The sequence below is a fragment of the Rhincodon typus genome, chromosome 9 (assembly GCF_021869965.1).
Source record: "Rhincodon typus isolate 14 chromosome 9, sRhiTyp1.1, whole genome shotgun sequence".
In the NCBI taxonomy this organism is placed as follows: Eukaryota; Metazoa; Chordata; class Chondrichthyes; order Orectolobiformes; family Rhincodontidae; genus Rhincodon; species Rhincodon typus.
The window spans coordinates 1,543,860-1,563,151 of record NC_063340.1 but is presented as its reverse complement, the minus strand read 5'-3'; the positions used below and the strand labels follow the sequence as shown (position 1 = coordinate 1,563,151).

At 39.1% G+C, this 19,292-nt stretch overlaps 1 protein-coding gene across 2 annotated transcripts in view; it reads left to right on the top strand.

Annotated features, from left to right (window-relative positions):
- vps54 (VPS54 subunit of GARP complex) overlaps positions 1 to 18,196 on the top strand; it is a 64,579-nt gene extending 46,383 nt beyond the window's left edge. For both annotated transcript variants that reach the window (XM_048601086.1, XM_048601085.1), the window contains exons 17-23: positions 1,973 to 2,078; positions 2,898 to 2,985; positions 4,943 to 5,064; positions 6,889 to 6,969; positions 8,261 to 8,368; positions 14,070 to 14,164; positions 16,892 to 18,196. In XM_048601086.1, the coding sequence (XP_048457043.1) occupies positions 1,973 to 2,078; positions 2,898 to 2,985; positions 4,943 to 5,064; positions 6,889 to 6,969; positions 8,261 to 8,368; positions 14,070 to 14,164; positions 16,892 to 16,997 (706 nt within the window). In that variant the 3' untranslated portion in view covers positions 16,998 to 18,196. The remainder of the gene's footprint in view (positions 1 to 1,972; positions 2,079 to 2,897; positions 2,986 to 4,942; positions 5,065 to 6,888; positions 6,970 to 8,260; positions 8,369 to 14,069; positions 14,165 to 16,891) is intronic.
- Positions 18,197 to 19,292: the final 1,096 nt, after the last annotated feature.

Here is a 19,292-nt window from a genome sequence, read left to right as displayed (position 1 = left end):
AATCATAGTTTAACTATCTTAAAATGTTATCAAAGCCTGGCAATTAAATGTCAGTCAGCATTAAAGGGTGCATTCTACCTCCACCAATCAGATTCACCACTTGTCAACCAATCAGTACTCTGCTTTCATGCATACAAATATGGATCTTCCCCTTCTGTTGGTATTCGTGTGTGAATTGTCCTGATGAGTGCAAAACAAAAAGCTTCAACAAAATGTGTCCTTTTGTCAGTAATAGTCAAGCTCTCTATTTCTAAACAACTATTCATACTTCAGTCTCTGGAACCTTGACTTTATTGGAAACCTTTGATAAAATGAAGGCTCCTCCTTCATCTGTAGCCTAGCCTTGGCAGTTTCTATCAGAGCTTTTATATATACAAAATGATCCTTCTGAATGATTACCTAGAAATCTTTAACATGGCTCTTTGCCTAGAGTTACAGCAGCCTATCCTTTCTGATGCAGCAGGCTTTTTCCATCAGCGTCGTCCTATATCCAGAAATGTTTCTTGTTTCTTTGAATTGAAATTGCTCTATCTGTATTTTGTTCATAGTGAGCAACATGATAAAAGTGCTCTGTGGTAGTCTGTAACATGTAAGTGATTATCTTAGCTGCACTGTATTCCCATGCCACTTCTGGGCTCACTCTGCTAGCCTGTCCAAGTCCATCTGCAGCCCCCCAACTTCCTATGTCCCTCTACCTATCATTGTGTCATCTGTAAACCTAGCAACAATACCCTCAGTTCCTTCGTCCAGATCATGAATGTTTAACGTGAATAGTTGTGGTCCCAACAGGGACCTCTGTGGAGCTCCATTAGTCACTGACTGCCATCCTAAAAAGGATCCCTTTATCCCCACTCTCTGCCTTCTGCCTGTCAGCCAAGCCTCTATCCATCCCAGTACCTTGCAACTGACACATGTGCTCTTGTTTACCTACCTTCTGTGCGGCACCTTGTCAAAGGCCTTCTTGAAATCCAAATTATTCACATCCTCCTTTGTCTAACTTGCTTGTTACCCCCTCAAAGAATTTAACAGACTTGTCAGGCATGACCTCCATTTGACAATGCAGTGCTGACTCAGCCCTGTTTTACCACACACTTTCAAGTACTCCGCAATCTCATCCTTAATAATGAACTCTAAAATCTTAGGAATGACTGGGATCAGGCTAACTGGCCAGTCTTCTGCCTCCCCACCCTTCTTAAACGGGGTGTTAGCTTAGTCATTTTCCAGTCCTGTGGAGCCCTCCCTAACTCCAGTGATTTCTGAAAGATCACCACCAATGCCTCTACAATTTCCTCAGCTATCTCTTTCAGAACTCTGGGGTGTAGCCCATCTTCACTGGGTGATTTATCCACCGTCAGACCTTTCACCTTCCCCAGCACATTCTCCTTAGTGATGGCCACTACACTCACTCTGTGTGCTAATTAAAATATTTGTTCTGACCATATATTTATTGATGTCTTATCAGCTGTGGTTATGCTTGGGGCTACTTTAAATTTAAAGAACTGCAATATTCTTAAACCTATGTCCGTAAGCATCACTGTAGCACCTTGTCAGAGTCATTCAGCATGGAAACAGACTCTTCTGTCCAACCAGTCCATGTCGGCCATAATCCCAAACTAAACTAACCCCACCTACTTGCACTTGGCCTATATCACTCTAAACCTTTCCTATTCATGCAAATGTCTTTTAAATGTTGTAATTGTACCTGCATCCACCATTTCCTCAGCTCATTCCACACACATAGTACTCTTTGTGTTAAAAAAAAATTGCTCATCATGTTTTCTTTTAAATCTTTCTCCTCTCACCTTAAAAATATGCAGTATGTTTGACCTGCTTGGGTTCTGGTGTATTTGATTATAAAGCAACATAGTACACACTTGTCTAGTGTACATATATGGTTAGACTTATTATACAAGTATACAATTAAGATTGTAAACATGAAGTTCATAATTCTTTAACTCTTTTGTCTTGACAGGACTGTTTTGCTGTTAATTAGAATAATATTTGAATACTGTCAATGTGTAGATGACATTCCTTCCATTACTACTGACATGCTTACTCGCCTCTCAGATTTATTAAAGGTATTTGGTATTTATCTAAAAACTATTTATTGTAATAATGTAGCTTAGCTGTGAGACTATCCATGGTTGATTAGCTTGCCAATGTTCTTGTAAAGTATGATAGCATGGGCAAGCGTGAGCTGCTATCCACAAGAGTGGAGAAGTAAGGTGACATAAATAAGAGTGAATCTTTGTGGAAATCCTTTTGTTTTCTTTAATCCAATGTTTACTTTCTATTGGAATAAAACTTGTAATTGCTGATGACCAATATACTTGTTCCAGCTGCAGGAACATGGATTGAGTAGAGATTTAAAAGTTTCCCTACCCACACCATTCTCTGTTCAGTTTGAGCATCTGTGGCAACGATGTGACCTTTTTTTTTGCATTTCTTGAATAAGCTATCCTGCTGCTTTCTTTCAGTCCAGTTGACCGTGCTAATTCCTGTCCAGTTACAGGCAGATCATCAGGAAGCGGTTTGAGATGACTTTCTCCTTACAGAGAAAAACAAACATGCCAGTCCTCTGTTGCAGGCTTCATTGAACCCAGAGGGCCAAACTCAGATATCCAGTTTCCTCAAATATATTTCTTTATAACTTTCTCACCTCTTTGTGAGTCAATTGTAACAGGTGCTGGAACTTATTTTACAGTTTACAGGTCTTTTGTACCTTTACCAATGTTTATAATGAAACTTTCTTTTGTAATTCTTTATTATTATTTTGGATTGTAATTAACAATTTATATATGATTGATTACCACCTGGAATGTTGTTCCTAGCATAAATATGTAAATTCAGAGCATTTCCAGAAACATACTTATGGTGTTTTACTTATTTTGTTTTAGCATTTTAATTCTCGAAGCTGTCAGCTTGTTCTCGGAGCAGGTGCATTGCAGGTTGTAGGACTGAAAACAATAACTACAAAAAACTTAGGTACACTTTTTTTTTCGTCTGTCTCTGATCGAGCTGATTTTCTGTGTATTTGTTATGTATTCAGTGGACTTGACTGAAGCACTATTTTGGTGCAGAATCCATTGAATCACTTATTTAACACCAATCAAGAATGCAAACAGCTTTTGAAAGAGTTTAAAGGACATGGTTTTGACATGTTTAATGTGAAAGGAAGATTACAGCATTTACAATTGAAAGCATTTCTTCAATTTCAGTAAATGAACTTGCTTAAAAACTCCGGTTAGACTTTTGTTCCTTAACTTTTTCTCATTTCTGGGAAAGCCCATAATTGAGACCCTTGTCATCACAGCTCCCTGATCATCACACTTTGCTTTGATACATCCTAATTGGGAAGCTTGTAAGCTGATGAGTGAGCAGCACTAACCCTCTTGCATTCTCACTCAGTGCTAATAGTGACTTTGCTGTAGGTCCTGATAGTACCCAAGGGAACAGCACATGTTACTATGAAGAGCGGATGTCAGCTATGCACTCCAGTACATTTTCTGTTAGTATGGCTTCTCTGTAACCCCTCCACACTGAGTACAGCCTTTATTTTTTGAGTGTTATTTCTGAGAAAATACCATAATTGCCTGTGTTGAGGTCAGTGCTACAGCAAATAGTTTCAATACTGTGTGCTTTTAACAGGGAAGGTGCTGTATGATTAAGGCGTATTAATGGAACCTCATCACATCAGTCATTTTTCAGTGACAGAGCACAAATGTCAACTTTCAGTCTGTAAAGGATATTCCTTCTGATTTTTGCCAATGCAAATATTTAATCAAGTCACAATGTATATGGAATCAGAGATAGTAGGAACTGCAGATGCTGGAGAATCCGAGACAACAAGGTGCAGGGCTGGATGAACACAGCAGGCCAAGCAGCATCATAGGAGCAGAGAGGCTGACGTTTCGGGCCTAGACCCTTCATCAGAAAAGGGGGAGGGGAAGGGGGTTTTGAAATAAATAGGGAGAGACCACAATGTATATGGACTTGTTTCACTTCTACCTACTGCACATTGTATGGTGTGTTGCTTTGCACCAATCTTAAATCAGATTTAGGGAGATGTAATTCTGGAAGGAATGAGAGATGTCAGACAATAGCAGACTAAATTTACACTGCATTGTACTGGATAAAGTTAAAGCAAACCAGAGACTGAGAGAATTGCACTGCATTGACAAACACATGATTTGGTTTTGAGTACAATACCTGTGATAAAGTACCACATAGAAGATTATAAGTGTGGAACTGGAGAAAGTAGATCAAACTTGTTAGAAGAGAGGAAATGACGGGAGTGAGGATGGCTGTGTGTTGGGGGCGAAGCTGGGTTTGATGGCGCAGAGTCTGGAGTATTAAGTGGAGATGTAACAGTAAAGCCATAAAATCTAAGTAAAATCACAATTGGTTTTGTGTGCACAGTCTAGAACACGGTGTGAAGGATATTAAGTAAGGACAAAAGCTGAAATGTAGGTGTCCTAAAGTGCTGACTTCTGAGGAAATACAAAGAACGACGAGGGAAAATTAGTCCTGTTTGTTTGTCAGGACAGATGGCATTGAATGGTTTTGATAGAGAAGTTTAAAAATTATGAAGGAAGTAAAGAAAGTACTTTGAAAGAAACGGTTTTCCAAGAGACCTAAGAATCAGAGATATCTTTTGCTTTGCAGTTTGAGAGCCTGAGGAATGCATTATGAGCATTAGTGAGTGAAACCAAGACCATCAATGTTTAAGAATGGGCTCAAAAGGTGGCTAAAGGCTAATGAAATGGAACAAACCAATAGCATTATGATTGGTACATTTTTCACACGAGAACCAGCACGGATGTTTCAGTCCAATGGTTCGGTTCTGATTAACGTTGAATTAAATGGAAATTGTCTTGATATCCACTAAAATGTTAGACATTTCCATTAATAACCTTGCATTTCTTTAATTTTATCTGTGTAGCTCTTGCCTCTCGTTGTTTACAGCTTATTGTGCACTACATTCCCAAAATTAGGCTGCACTTTGAAGCTCGGCTACAGCCAAAGCAATACAATATGCTGAGGCACTTTGACCACATCACAAAGGTAAAATTGTTAAGCATCTTCTAAAGTGTAATGTGTTAAATATGAACTTGATATTAGATGGAATTAGTTATAAGAAAATTATTTACAACTGTTTATCCTTGGATTTGATTAATGAAGAGCATAGGAAAAAGTGAAAGACTTTTCTGAGCTATTCCTGTGCTATCCACTTGTACTTTCTAATTTTGCATTTTTAATGTCACATTATTATTTCGACCTGTCAGACAATTACAATCTCCACTTTGATATTCTGCCGAACAATTTATTCTAATTTTGGTTTCCACTCATTTACAATTTTATCCCCTGGTTCAATAGAATAGTAATAATTATTAAGACGTAACTTGTATAATAATTTATTATTTTAATGGTTGAATTTGATCCTATATTAACCATTTTATTTCCCAGTACTTCGAGCTTTCCTTAAGATTATGGTCAGTCTACTTGTTCTTCTCTGTACACGCCATTTGCAAAGTTTAATAATAAATATCTCGTGGAGAATGGAACAAGTACCAAGTGTGATTTGGCTAATGCATTGTACTTTACATAATTTTAGTCATCTCAGTAGTTCAAAATTCTACTTTTTAATTGCTTTATCACACTGTGCATTAAAAATAATGTATGTATCTAGGGTTCCCCATGATAATTCAGTACTTTTCCTTGTGACATAGTTTTATTGATCTGTACACCATTCTGGAGTGTGTAGATTGCATCAGTTGACAGTCCTCACAGTGAAGGTGATGCAGAATGACAGAGAGAGATTTTCCAGTCATCTATGTAATTGTGTAACAGTCTTAAATTATATTGCAAATATTTAGTTCACATTGATCATTTGTGGACTAACAGCCATCAGTAATTTATGAGCTTGGGTCTAGATTGTTTCTTCATGAAACTCCTGATCCATTGGGTCAAGAAACAACTGTGTAGCAGAGGTACATTTGCTGATTCTGTCCCTTCACTTGCAGTGCACCATATCCAGTTTAGAGTTGGTGAATTGAAATTTTCTGTAATTATAATTTATCTATCTCTTACTCATCACATGACCAATGGGATTTCCATTGTGTAACAGAGCTTCTGAACTAATTCTGACCTCCATGTGTTGATCGTTTCCAGCAAGACTATTCATTCTGTGTCTTTCCCTATATTAGTTAAATTAATTTCACATTTCTCATTGAATAATATGTCATGTTGCCTGTCAACTGTTTTTTCCTTTTGATGGAATCCTGAAAAATCATGCAAAATTATTTGCTGGAAGATGTAAAGTTGATTCTTTTTTGGTATAGAGTTAGGAAGGAAGAAAAACATTACATGCAATCAGGAATAGGAACAGGCTTTGGAAAGCTATGAAGGTTTGAGAGACTACGAGTAATGCTCTGATATCGCTTGAGATTTTTCTCCAGGTTCACTGCAGTAAATGGTCTCTGAGCTATTGAGAAGTATTTACTGCTTTGAGATGAACATCAAAGTATTAGTACTGAGTTTGAGTTGTTTATGAGATCAGCCGCTGCTGCAGTTTCTGATGACTGCACTGCAGTGGGGAAATATTATTTTCCTTCCTTCCACTGCAGATTATCATTAATTTTCCATGCTGTTTGTCTCCTGTCTGTGCTCTTGTTGAGGAAGTTGAAATAAATGCAGTATACCTGTAGTTATTATAGACCCCTGGGTGTGTTAACATTCTATCATTTTAGATTTATCTAAAATCCAAGCAGCATTGGGTGTTCCGACCTCTTTCAACAAAGCAGAAAGTTAGGCCCACTGTGTAGCTAGTTCTGATGCATATGGTATCTGTGTATGTAAAATAAATGCAAACTTTTTTTTGTTTTTAAGGATTATAATGACCATATATCCGAGATCTTGGCAAAGCTTGTTGCAATAATGGATAACCTCTGTGACAAAATATTGTCTAAGGTAAAATTAGCAACTTTAGTTTTCTGGATGTGTTTTTGTTATGTTCAAGAACCTACTGTCTGCTTTGATTCTAATTAGATATTATTTAAACCAAGTCCTGGACTGCAGAGGTTCCTGAGACTGGTTCAGCACCACCACCACCTTCTGCAGGGTGTTTTGGATTAGGGGCCATAATTCTGCAGCAGCCAGTGACTCCCACATCCTGTGAAAGAATACAATAAAGAAATTGAAATATGTTCCTGTTTCTCTTTTGCTACAGGGTGAATCAGTAATGACATTCTGGTCACACTTTGTATTTCTAATTTGTTTTCTCCTTTAGCTGACAGGGCGATTAGTGGATCTGCTTCACGATTGCTCCCATTTCTGTTAGGCACTTGGCTGTTATGGCCAGTGAGATTTTGCTGTAATTGCAGCTTACTTTCCTTTCTTCTCGAGTGTGGGTTGATTTTCAGGAAGTTCTGGGCTCTTTGGGGTGATGTGGAAGGTGGGTGATGAGGATGTGTGGTGAAAGCTGTATTAATGAGCAAGAACCTGGAGTGGTAGTGCACCCTGTGGCAGTACAGTTTGGGGGTGGGGGATGATGTGTGTGAAAAATCTATTATTTGTTCTTTGAATGTGGGCAGTTGGCGGTGAGCTGCCTTGAGCTATTGCAGTCCTCCATGTGGGAGGTGAGGTTGGACAGAGTGAGGAGGGCAGGAAGGCAGGGAATTGATGTGATCTGGGCTGTTGTGGGGAGCAGGCTTTGAAATCACAGAGGATAAAGAAGCGTTTGCCCTGATTTCCCTTCGGAGAATGTCCAATCAGCAATGACAAGTGAAGATTGTGACTGAGAGCTGGTAACTTTTTCCTCCTACTCTACAATATGTTTGTGTCTGAATCCTTGAGAAATGTTTTGTTATTTTGGTATGATTGGAATAGTGTCACTGTAATGAGATTGAGTGCAAGATTCTACAATGCAGGATGACTATGCAGGAAATTCAGTCCAAGGATTGAGGTTTGATGTCTTCTAATGACTAATGGAAGTAAAAATTCTGTTGGCAGGAAAAGTAAAAATGCTTCCGCAATGAGGAAGGAAGTTGCACTAAACTGGAGGGTTACAAAATAATTGCACGTAGACTGGGAGAAACGTTTACATAATGTATACTGGAAATACTGGCTAATTTTTCCTTTCAAATCTGAGAGTTTAACAAGCAGCTAATTAGATTATTTTAATTCCATGGTCCTGTATCATTATACGTGGTAAATTTGCATTAATCTGAGAGTGACGGGTCTGTTTGTATTTTGCCTACAGTATGAAGTGAAAGCGCCAGTGCCGTCAGCTTGTTTCCGAAATGTCTGCAAACAAACAGCTAAAATGCACGAAGCTATACATGACGTCTTACCTGCAGAACAAACACAGGTCGGTCATTTTTCTGTAGTCAGTGTATCTATTCTACAACAAAAAGTTGTACTCACAACAGCTCATAAAATAGGAGCATAACAAATGGTTCATTTCTTTTCTGAAAAGAAGAAGCGGGATTTATTTAGTGTTTATTACTTTACACAATTTTCAAAGTGTTGTATTGGTCCATTAGTTCCTTTTGGATGCCAGAATTTAAATGGTTGATTTGCTTTCCCTTATGATGGTGACACTCTACTGATGGAGCTCTGCTGTTAAATCTCTTATAATGGACTCTAGCATTTTCCCCGTCATCAATGTCAAACTAACTGCTCTATAATTCCCTTTTTTCTTTCCACCTCCTTTTTAAAATAATGCAGTCACATTAGCTACCATCTAATCCATAGGATCTGTTTGAATCTGTAGAATCTTGAAAGATGACCACCAATGCATACACTATTTGTAGGGCCACTTCCTTAAATACTCTGGGATGTAGGTTATCTGTCCCTGGGGATTTATTGGCATTTAATTCCACCAATTTCCCCAACATAGTGGCTCAGTGATTAGCACTGCAGCCTCACAGCGCCAGGGACCCAGGTTTGATTCCATCCTCGGGCCACCGTCTGTGTGGAGTTTGCACATTCTCCCTGTGTCTGCATGGGTTTCCTCCGGGTGCTCCGGTTTCCTCCCACAATCCAAAGATGTGCAGGCTAGGTGGATTGGCCATGCTAAATTGCCCATAGTGTTCAGGGATGTGTAGATTAGGTGAGTTATACGGGGATGGGTCTGGGTGGGATGCTCCAAGGGTCATTGTGGACTTTTTGGGCCAAAGGGCCTGTTTCCACACTGTAGGGATTCTATTCTATTCCATTTCCTCCTCATACTAATTTCCTTCTGTTCCACCCCCTCAGTAGACCGGGTGTTCCCCGATATTGTTGGGACATTATTTGCATTCTCCTTTATGAACATTGAACTAAAACGTGACTTTAATTGGTCTGCCATCTCTTTGTTCTCCATTATAACTTCTCTGTTTCTGACTGTAAGAGACCTACACTTGTCTACATAAATCTGATTCTCTTCGCATACAAACTGACTGCAAAAGATTCTTTTACGTTCTCTGCAAGATATCCCCCTCTTTCTCAATACTTTTGTACTCCTTTGCTGAATTCTAAAATGCTCCCAATCCTCACATCTCCTGCTTTTTTTGCTAATTTGTATGCCCCTGTACAGCCTGAAGGATAAAATATTTTAATGTGCACTGGTTGAAATGACATAACTGAGACATGGTACCAACGACAGAAACTAAATGGCCACAGGATAAGTTTGCAAAATTATTTAAGTTCCAAAACTCTGGTAAGTTGAAATGATGGCTTCTCTTTCTATGTAAGCAATTTATATCTGTTTAAGTAAGATAAATCTACGATAGGCTGTTATAACTTGGTTACTCATTTACAAGCAAAGTTGTGTAAGAATTTCTAGCTGCATGTCAGTTGCATGTGAGTGAAAAGCTTTCAGAATTGTTTCTGAAACTTCACTGCAAGTGTTTTTGATCTGAAAATTTGCATACTGATTTATTTTATTTCCATAGAGAAGCCATCATTTTGCAACTCAATTTACTTCCGTCCATAGCCCCAAGGCCCTGGGGTCCTCCTGATCTTTGAGAGGTTCTCATTGATTCAGAGACCTTTTGGTCTCAAGAAGCTGATAATGGCCTCCTGTTAGTCTCAGTCAGATCCTGTTATTCTCTCCCAAACTTCAAAAGAAAGTACAACAGAGCTTTGCTGAGGATGGTACTTGTGCTGTGGCTCTCCAGAGACTAAGAACATGCCTATATGGAAGCTGTAAAAATTAGCTTGATTCATTCTGCAGATTAGACACAGTGCAGCTTGAGCAGGTGAACTCTGTAGCTGATCCCCTCACTGCGTGACCTGGCAGGTAGTTGTGCCAACATTTAGAGTTCCTCTGACTGCCCTTGTGTAGAGTGTGGAACCTGGCAGCACTTAGTGTAACAAGTGAAATGTGTTGGTAATTAGCAGGGGACCTTTCAGTCAGAAGAAGGATAAGAAAGAAGCAGGATTAAATACAACCACCTTCACCAATCACACTGTCACTTTTCTGAGATAGATATAGATTTAGCAGCATGGCAACCTTGTTCTTTGTTTTTTGTTGCAGATATTTATACACAGGTATGAAATAATGCATAGAAATCATACAGTACAGAAGAGGCCGTTTGGCCCATCAAATCTGTACTGACAGAAACTATTCTAAATCTACACTAGTAGCTTGAGCCCATTTGTTTAGCACAGCTTTATTCGGTTGCAGAATTCCACAACACAACATGGAGATGAGCTAAATGTTCTAATTTCTTTTAAACAAGGTTGGTATTTTTATTATAAAGTAAAAGCTGTCTCCAGGTTTGCATTTTCATTTTCCAAATTAGCCGTTTAAACGCACTTTGTTTGTAAGATTTAATTTCAGCAATTGCTTATTCAGCCTAGAATGGTGGTGTAACAACTTTCACTATTCACATGGAGGGTTGGTATGATGCGTATTTTATCCTTGAGTTATTTGTGTATTTCTTGTCAGTACCTCAATCAGGATAATGCCTTACTCTGATGCAACACAGCACATGTCTCTAGGAAGATCTTATATTATGTATGAATCCACATTTCAAAACTGGTGCACATGTGACCTTTATCTGCAGATATGAGTGTGATTTAATTTATGGAAAATTGCAATGTGGGTAAAGTGAATTGATCTTCTGCCACCTACTTTCCCATTCCTTGGGACATCAATGCTGCATGGGTTTACATTCTTTTGGGTGAGACCCACACCTTCCAAAACTTAGCGCAGGTAGTATCATGATGACCTCTGAAAGCTGTATAGTAAGAAAAATGCATAATTACATTGAAAGGTTTGTGAAATCTGTAATTTTTTAAAAATTTTCAAGAACTGTCGTAAAGAAGTTTTGATAGTTTGCATCAATTGTAACCATTAAAATTTTCTTGAAAGGTGAAAAACACCAGTCTGTCACCAGGCAGTCCTTGACATGAAAGCAATACCAACATGATGGAACTGAAGCAGACACAGAGAAGGGATATGAGCAGTGGGTGAAGTGCACAGACACAGAGAAAAGGAGAAAGCAGTCAGAAACAGAAAGAGGAAAACTGACTTCTTGTGAGAAGAAGAGGCAGATCACTCCCAGAAGGTGTTTAGTTTTTCGGTTTGGCAGAAAAGGAGACAGGAGCTCTTGATGGCCCAGTGCAAGCTAGCTTCAAAGATCTAAAGTCCAGAAAACTGTGAATAGTTCAGGCTGCTGAAATGTTTTCTCAGAAGCAGACAAACTGTGAACTGGGAAATTATTATTAGTCAGTTATAGAGTCATACAGCACAGAAACAGACCCTTCAGTCCAACCAGTCCATGCTGACCATAATCCCAAACTAAACTAGTCCCACCTGCCTGCTCCTGGCCCATATCCCTCCAAACCTATCCTATTCATGTATCTATTCAAATGTCTTTAAACTTTGTAATTGTACCCACATTCACCACTTTCTCAGGAAGTTCATTCCAAACGCAAACCACCCTCTACGTAAAGAATTTGCCTTTTATGTCTTTTTTAACTGTCTCTCCTCTCACCTTAAAAATGTGCTCCCTAATCTTGAAATCCCCATCCAAGAGAAAAGACAACCATCAACTCTATCTGTACCCCTTCTTATTTTATAAACTTCTATCAGGTAGTCTCTCAACCTCCTATGCGCCAGTGGAAAAATGTCCCAGCTTCTCCAGTCTTTCTTTATAACTTAAACCCTTCATTCCTGGCAATATCCCGGTAAATCTCTTCTGAACCCTCTCCAGCTTAATAATATCCTTCCTATAACTGGACGACCAGAACTGGGAGCAGTATTCCAGAAGAGGCCTCACCAGTGTCCTGTACATCCTTACCTTGACTTCCCAACTCCTATACTCAAAGGACTGAACAATGAAGGCAAGCATGCCACCAGGGGAGCCTGTTTAGTCCACTGGTGCTCAAATTTTCAGAGAATCACAGGATGGGAGGCTATGTGGCTTATTCTGTCTATACTGACTCTCCAAATGAGCATTGAGACTTAGTGTCTTGTTAAATCAACACTTTGTCTGCACTTTTACTCAAATAGACATTGCCTGTATGAAATAACCTACTAGAAGGGTAATCAACCCCAACCTTTAAATGACTGCATCCTAAAAGTCTGAAAAGGAAGTGGCTAAGGTGATAGATGATATTATTTTGGCAAATATATAAAATATCTCTATTGCTGCGAGTATTTCTTTGCTAGCCTTGCTTCATAGATGCACTACCTGGTGTGGCACTGACATACAGTTGAGACACAGCGAGTATTTAATAAACCTGAATTAAGGAATTCCTTGGGCTGGAAATTCTTCCTAATCCTTCTCTGGTTATGGTGCATGTCGGGGGTGTGGGTGGGATGCTGCTGGGGGGCTGCAGGGTAAACAATGAAGCTGTCTGCAGATCTGGAATAGTCTTAGCAAGTAGGGAGAGATGTTTTTAGGGTCTGAGCTACTGTGGAGTGAATCAGTGCTTTGAGGAGCGGCATAAAACTGAATAAAGTTCAAGTTCAATTGATGCAGTACACTAATAACATAATTTCTGGGCATTCTAAATGTTGTTTCAGAACCTCATAGAGATCAGGTGGTAAATACCTAGTCTCGCAGTATTCCACAAACAATTTATAAACCCTTGAATTGCTGAAATATTCTAGAACTTTTCCCTCTTGGGCGCAGCCTTTTGTAACTTCACAGCCAATCAACTCAGTTATTTTAATAAAGCTCCTTGATAGTGTCACTGCTTTAAAAATTCTCAACTAATCACTAGGCATAATTTCCTACAAAATTAGAGGAATTTAAGGTGTAGGAAACTATTCATCCCATGTGCCTTTACCAGCTCTTTGAAAACTCTTGTCTTGCTCCCTTGTTGTTTCCCTATATCCTTGCAAATCATTTCCTTTTCAAGATTTCCAATTCCGTCTTGAAAGTTACAACCTATGTGTTGCAATAGGTCTTTTTTTTTTTTAGTTGTTTTAGATCAATGTGTCAAAGCTGCATTGTATTTTGAAGAAGAAATACTATAAAGCAATAGATTAAGAATCTCAAAGCTGTTGTGGATTTAATGACCAATTCCATGTTATTAATAGTTGAAGTAGCATTGAAGTACTGCAGTTGCAATAAGTTCTAAGGGAATTCAGAATCATTGCTGCTTACTGGGGCAAATGATGTGGAGGTGCCGCTGTTGGACTGGGGTGGACAAGGTCAGAAATCACACGACACCAGGTTATAGTCCAACAAGTTTGTATGAAAACACAAGCTTTCGGAGCGTCGCTCCTTCATCAGGTGTTAAGTGTTACTGGGGCAAAGTGTCTAGCTTGACTTGAACTATTAGCATAAATTTCCCATTCTGCCTCCCAGTGACCACTCAGTAACATCCGCTGAATGCTGACCTGAAGATTGTGGCATTGGTTTTAACTGTGTCCTTGTCCTTTGGTGGACTGCTTTAAGAATGTTTAACACAACAAATATCCATTGAGGGAGGTACAGTTCATCTCAAATATTATGCTGAGGATTTGCTCAATTGTGTGACTCTATCTTTCTGCAAAAGACTTAACTACTGTCAAGAATACAAAGTTATCACTATAATACTTACTTCTTTTTATCTGTCTCCTTCCCCAGATGCTGTTTTTGAGAATCAATTCAAGTTTTAAAATTCACCTGAAGAGACAGCTAACACGTTTGAACGTTGTGAATGATGGAGGACCTTTGCATGGGTTTGTGCAGTTATGTTGCTTTGCAAATGTCTGGTTTGACTCTAACTGGTGATTGTTTGTAACCACTTTGAGATGTGTTGTTTTTTCGAGTTTCTATTCAAACTTACTCATTTTTTTAAAGTGAATTTATTCTTGTGATGTAGACACTGCCGATTGGGACAGTATTCCTTGTCCATCCCATAATGTGCTTGAGAAGGTGGCAATGAGCTGCTGCCTTGAACCGTATCCCACTGAGTGCAATATCTGTCAGGAACCAATTCAATTGGCTGGTTTATAAAAATAACTAAAATACTATTTACTGCCTTACAGAAAAGTTCACCCATCTATTTGTGTGATAATTTGGTTTAGCTCAATTAGTGCAACTGAAAATGGATTTATCACAAAAGATAAATTTATCAGTGTTGAGCTCAGCATCTGTAACTAACCAGATTTTAACTTATTGAATGATTTACTCCTTATATTGGGATACCAGTCTTTGGTATTTAAGTAAATCCAAAATAACATTTGGAAAACTTTTAAAACGTGCTGCTTAGCATCCTTGTACCCAAAGGAACCAACTTAATTCTTAGGGGCCCCTCATTGTAATGTCTTAGTAAGAGGAGATGAAATTAATAATTGACATTGAAGAGCATTATTTTTCTGGGTGTGTGAAGGTTGGCCATGGAGAGGTGTTGGGGCGACCTACATCCTGAGAGCAGACGTAGACCATTTTATTATTCGATAAGATCACTGCTGATATGAGTGTGGTTTGAACTGCACTTGCTGATCACAAGCCTGTGTAATTCAGTCTTGAATATATTCAGCCAGCCAGCCTCTAGTGTTTGCTCTGGGAGTGCAGTGAACTCGGAGAAGGAATTCCTGCCTATCTCTGTCTTAAATGGGAACTGTATTTTTAAACCATATCCTTTAATTCTAGATACACACAGAATGACCAGCATGGACACAATGGGCTGCAGGAGCATTTTCCATGCTGTAAAACTCTATGAAACATCCCTGTCAGATCAGCTGATGATCTTTTACATTTCAATAAGATCACCTCTCATTCTTGTAAACTCCAGTGGGTAAACGCCTAGCCTAGTCTGTGGAGCCTTTCAGCAGTTACTTCTGTTAACATCTGAATCTGAAATTCAACAGGGTCAGAGACTTGTCAAATGTTGGTGCTAATCATTTTTTCTGTACCCTTTCCCTGGCTATTAGAATTGTCTAAAGTTCCCTGCTCCTGATTCTGATTTTCTATTATTTCTCTAATGTTCTTTGTGTCCACTGCACTGAAAAAGATGTGAAATATTAGTTCATTTCCTTATTCTGCCAGTTCCTTATTTACCATCATTACTTCCTGAGACACACTCTAAACTAACTTTCCGTCAATTCAATACAACTTTAACTTCTACCATTAGCCACAGAGAGAACATAGAACAGTACAGCACAGTACAGGCCTTTCGGCCCACGATGTTGTGCCGACCTATTATCCTACTAAGGTCAATCTACCCTGCATACCCTACATTTTACTATCCTCCATGCGCCTATCCAAGAGTCACTTAAAAGTCTCTGAAGTATCTGACTCCACTACCACTGCCGGCAACACATTCCACGCCCACCACGCTCTGTGTGAAGAACCTACCTCTGACATCTCCCCTATACCTTCCTCCAATCACCTTAAAGTTATGCCCCCCCTTGTAATAGTCATTTCCGCCCTGGGAAAAAGGTCTCTGACTATCCACTTTATCTATGCCTCTCATTAGCTTGTACACCTCTATCAAGTCACCTCTCATCCTCCTTCGCTCCAATGAAAAAAGCCCAATCTCCCTCAGCCTTTCCTCATAAGACCTGTCCTCCAGTCCAGGCAGCATCCTGGTAAATCTCCTCTGCACCCTCTAAAGCTTCCACATCTTTCCTGTAATGAGGTGACCAGAACTGAACACAATATTCCAAGTGTGGTCTAACCAGAGTTTTATAGAGCTGCAGCATAACCTCATGGCTCTTAAACTCAGTCCCCCTGCCAATGAAAGCCAACACACCATACGCCTTCTTTACAACCCTATCAACTTGGGTAGCAACTTTGAGGGATCTATGGACGTGGACCCTCTGTTCCTCCACACTGCCGAGAATCCTGCCATTAACCCTGTATTCGGCATTCAAATTCGACCTTCCAAAATGAATTAGATGTGTGCATCCTTCCCTTAGAATCTTTTTTTCTCACTGGAATACTTTCTTAGTATTCCGAGATATATCTTTAAAAGTCTGCCACTATTTCTGCAGATTTATCCCTTAACCTAATTTCTCTGTTTGTTCTAGCCAGCTCAGGCTTTGCATTAGTTTAAAACACCTGAGTGTGATCCACTTTCTGTCCCTCAAAGTGAATGAAAACATCATCATTTTATGAAGTCTGCTCCCTCGAAGTGCCTTTACAATGACCTCATAATTAATCCTGTCTCATTTCACATGACCCGATCCAGTGCAACATGATCTCCAGTCAACCCTAGAACACACTGCTCCAGGAAACTGTCTCCAACACATACTATGAACACACCATCCAAGCTGCCCTCGCCAATTTGTCCGGTTTCTTACATATAGATTAAAATCAGCCCTGATTATTGTGGTAATTTTCTCACCAGTGAAGCGAGAGGAGTCCCTCTAAGATTTATTATTGAACAATGTACTAGCTGTGGGAATCATGCCATTGTATACAGGAAAGATGATCAGGAAATTAATTTGTTTTATCTGCAGGCTGGTTGCTTCAGATCTTGCTTTTTACACTGGAAACATCCAAGCATTAAAAGGCCTTGAGAATTTGGACGTTAATGTGATAGAAATTTGGGAACCGAAGAGGTGACATTCTGAAGAACGCTACTCTGTACACAAAGGTATTTCATGATGATCCTAGGGTTTACTACCCTGAGAATCGTAATGACAGTCCTTCACTGAAACCACATCTCAAGACCAAGTTGGGAAGAGTGCTGCTGCAAATGTCCTTGTGATGGCAGTGATCAGCTAATCAGTCATCATTTTTCAAATCTTTCAACCTAGGCTCAAGTTTCTGTGGACCAAATGCAGGACTGTACATGACCTCTGGCTTTACTGGAAGACAGACTTTGTAGCACTAAAGGATGCTTTGCATCAGATTATTTGTATGTTAAACCTCGTGCAATCATAACACTATATGTTTAAAAAAAGCATAGCTAATGATGGTACAGTTTATAAAATACCTTTTAAACAGTTGTAAATTCTTGCAACATTAACAATTCATAAAAATGGATTGGTTGTTTCTTATCCATGTGGGGTTGCTAATTATCTAGGAGCTTTATTTTTTTACAGACCTTTCTATGGATTTTAAAAATCTTTTGGAGTGGTGGTTGCATATCAGATGTACATTTTCCTGTACCCCACAGCTTGCTGATAACCCAACTTTAAAATTGAAGTATTTCAGGGTTTATTTTAACTATTCTGTCATCAGTGCACCTGTGTTAAAACAACAGAAGTCAGCAATTATGTTATATTTGTAATAAAAGCTTATTTCCCTGTTTGGGGCACATTAACAAATTTTCTTTTGTCAAATGGCAGCTTCTAGTTTCTGTTTGGAAGTATGTGCTTACAGGAAGTATTTTGTTTAAAATGCCTCACTGGGTTTTTATGTAATGGTTTGATTGAAATGTGCTTATTTTATCTGTTTCAGACCTTTCCATAAAATTGTGCTGGATTGAGGTTAGTTTCTGTCAGTTGTGTGGGAGGTTTGCACCATTAGTAATCAGACTCAGCAGTGAATGCCTACAATACAGTCAAGTGCCTCGGTTGATTTCTGTTACAGTACAACAAGCTACAGTTTGGGCTGTGAGGAGTGAAGTCCTTATTTACTGAGAGTGCCTAATAAAATATTGGTGGCACTGAAGACTGACCATATCTCCATTTGTGCTGCTATTACAAATTAATTTAAATCCAAGCTTGCTGAGGGGTTTATTGATATCTAATAGTAATATTTCTCCAATCCTGATGTTTTTAATTTGAAATCTCAAAATAAAAGTTACATGGAAGTTATTTAGTTTTGACTTTTGTTTTGCAGTTTTGTAACAAGATGATTTTTCATTCCCACTCTGAATGTACAAATTCTTGTAGTCTGCAGATCTCTGATTGATTTGATAATTAAAATTGCCTGACCAGTATTTACATAGCAAGAAACCAAGTTTACTTTCTCTTCAAGTCTGCAATCTGACCTTTGGTTTGCTACCAGACTGGAAATAAAGTTCAGTGCTCAAGTTAGAGTTCATTTATAATTACATGTTCAGAAATGAACATAGAACAATACAGCACGGGAACAGGCCCTTTGACCCATCATGTCTGTGCTGACCATGATGCTATTCTAACTAATCCCATCTGCCTGTATATGGCCCGTATCCCTCTATTCCCTGCCTGCTCATGTGTCTGTCTAACAGCCGTTTCAAAGTTGCTTTTACCACCTTCTCTGGCAGCATGTACCAAGCAAATACCACCCTCTCTTTTAAAAACAAACTTTCCTCACACATCTCCTTTAAACTTTCCCCCTCTTACCTTAAACCTGCGTCCCCTGGGAGAAAGGATCAGACTCTCCAATTTATCCATGCTTGTCATAATTTTCTGCACTTCTATCAGGTCACCCCTCAAACCCTGCTCTAGTAAAAAAAAAAACCAAGTTTGACCGACCACTCTTTACAACTAACACTCTAATCCAGGCAACATCGTGGTAGATCTTTTTTTGCACCCTCTCCAAAGCCTCCATTCTTCCTATAGTGTGGTGACCAGAACTGCACACAATACTCAAAATGTAATCTAATTAAAGTTTTATACAGCTGCAACTGACTTGCCAACTTTTATACTCAATGCCTTGACTGATGAAGGCAAGCATGCCATATGCCTTCTTTACCACCTTATCCACTTGTGTTGCCATTTTCAGGGAGCTATGCACTTGCACCCCAAGAACCCTCTGTATATCAATGCTCCAAAGGGGTCTTGCTGTTTGCTGTTTATTGTATACTTTCCTTTTGCATTTGACCTCTCAATATGCATCACTTCAACTTCTGCTCAGCTTTGCAAAATATCTATATCCTGCTGTATCCCTTCACAACCTTCCTTACTACTCTCAGCTTTACCAGTTTTT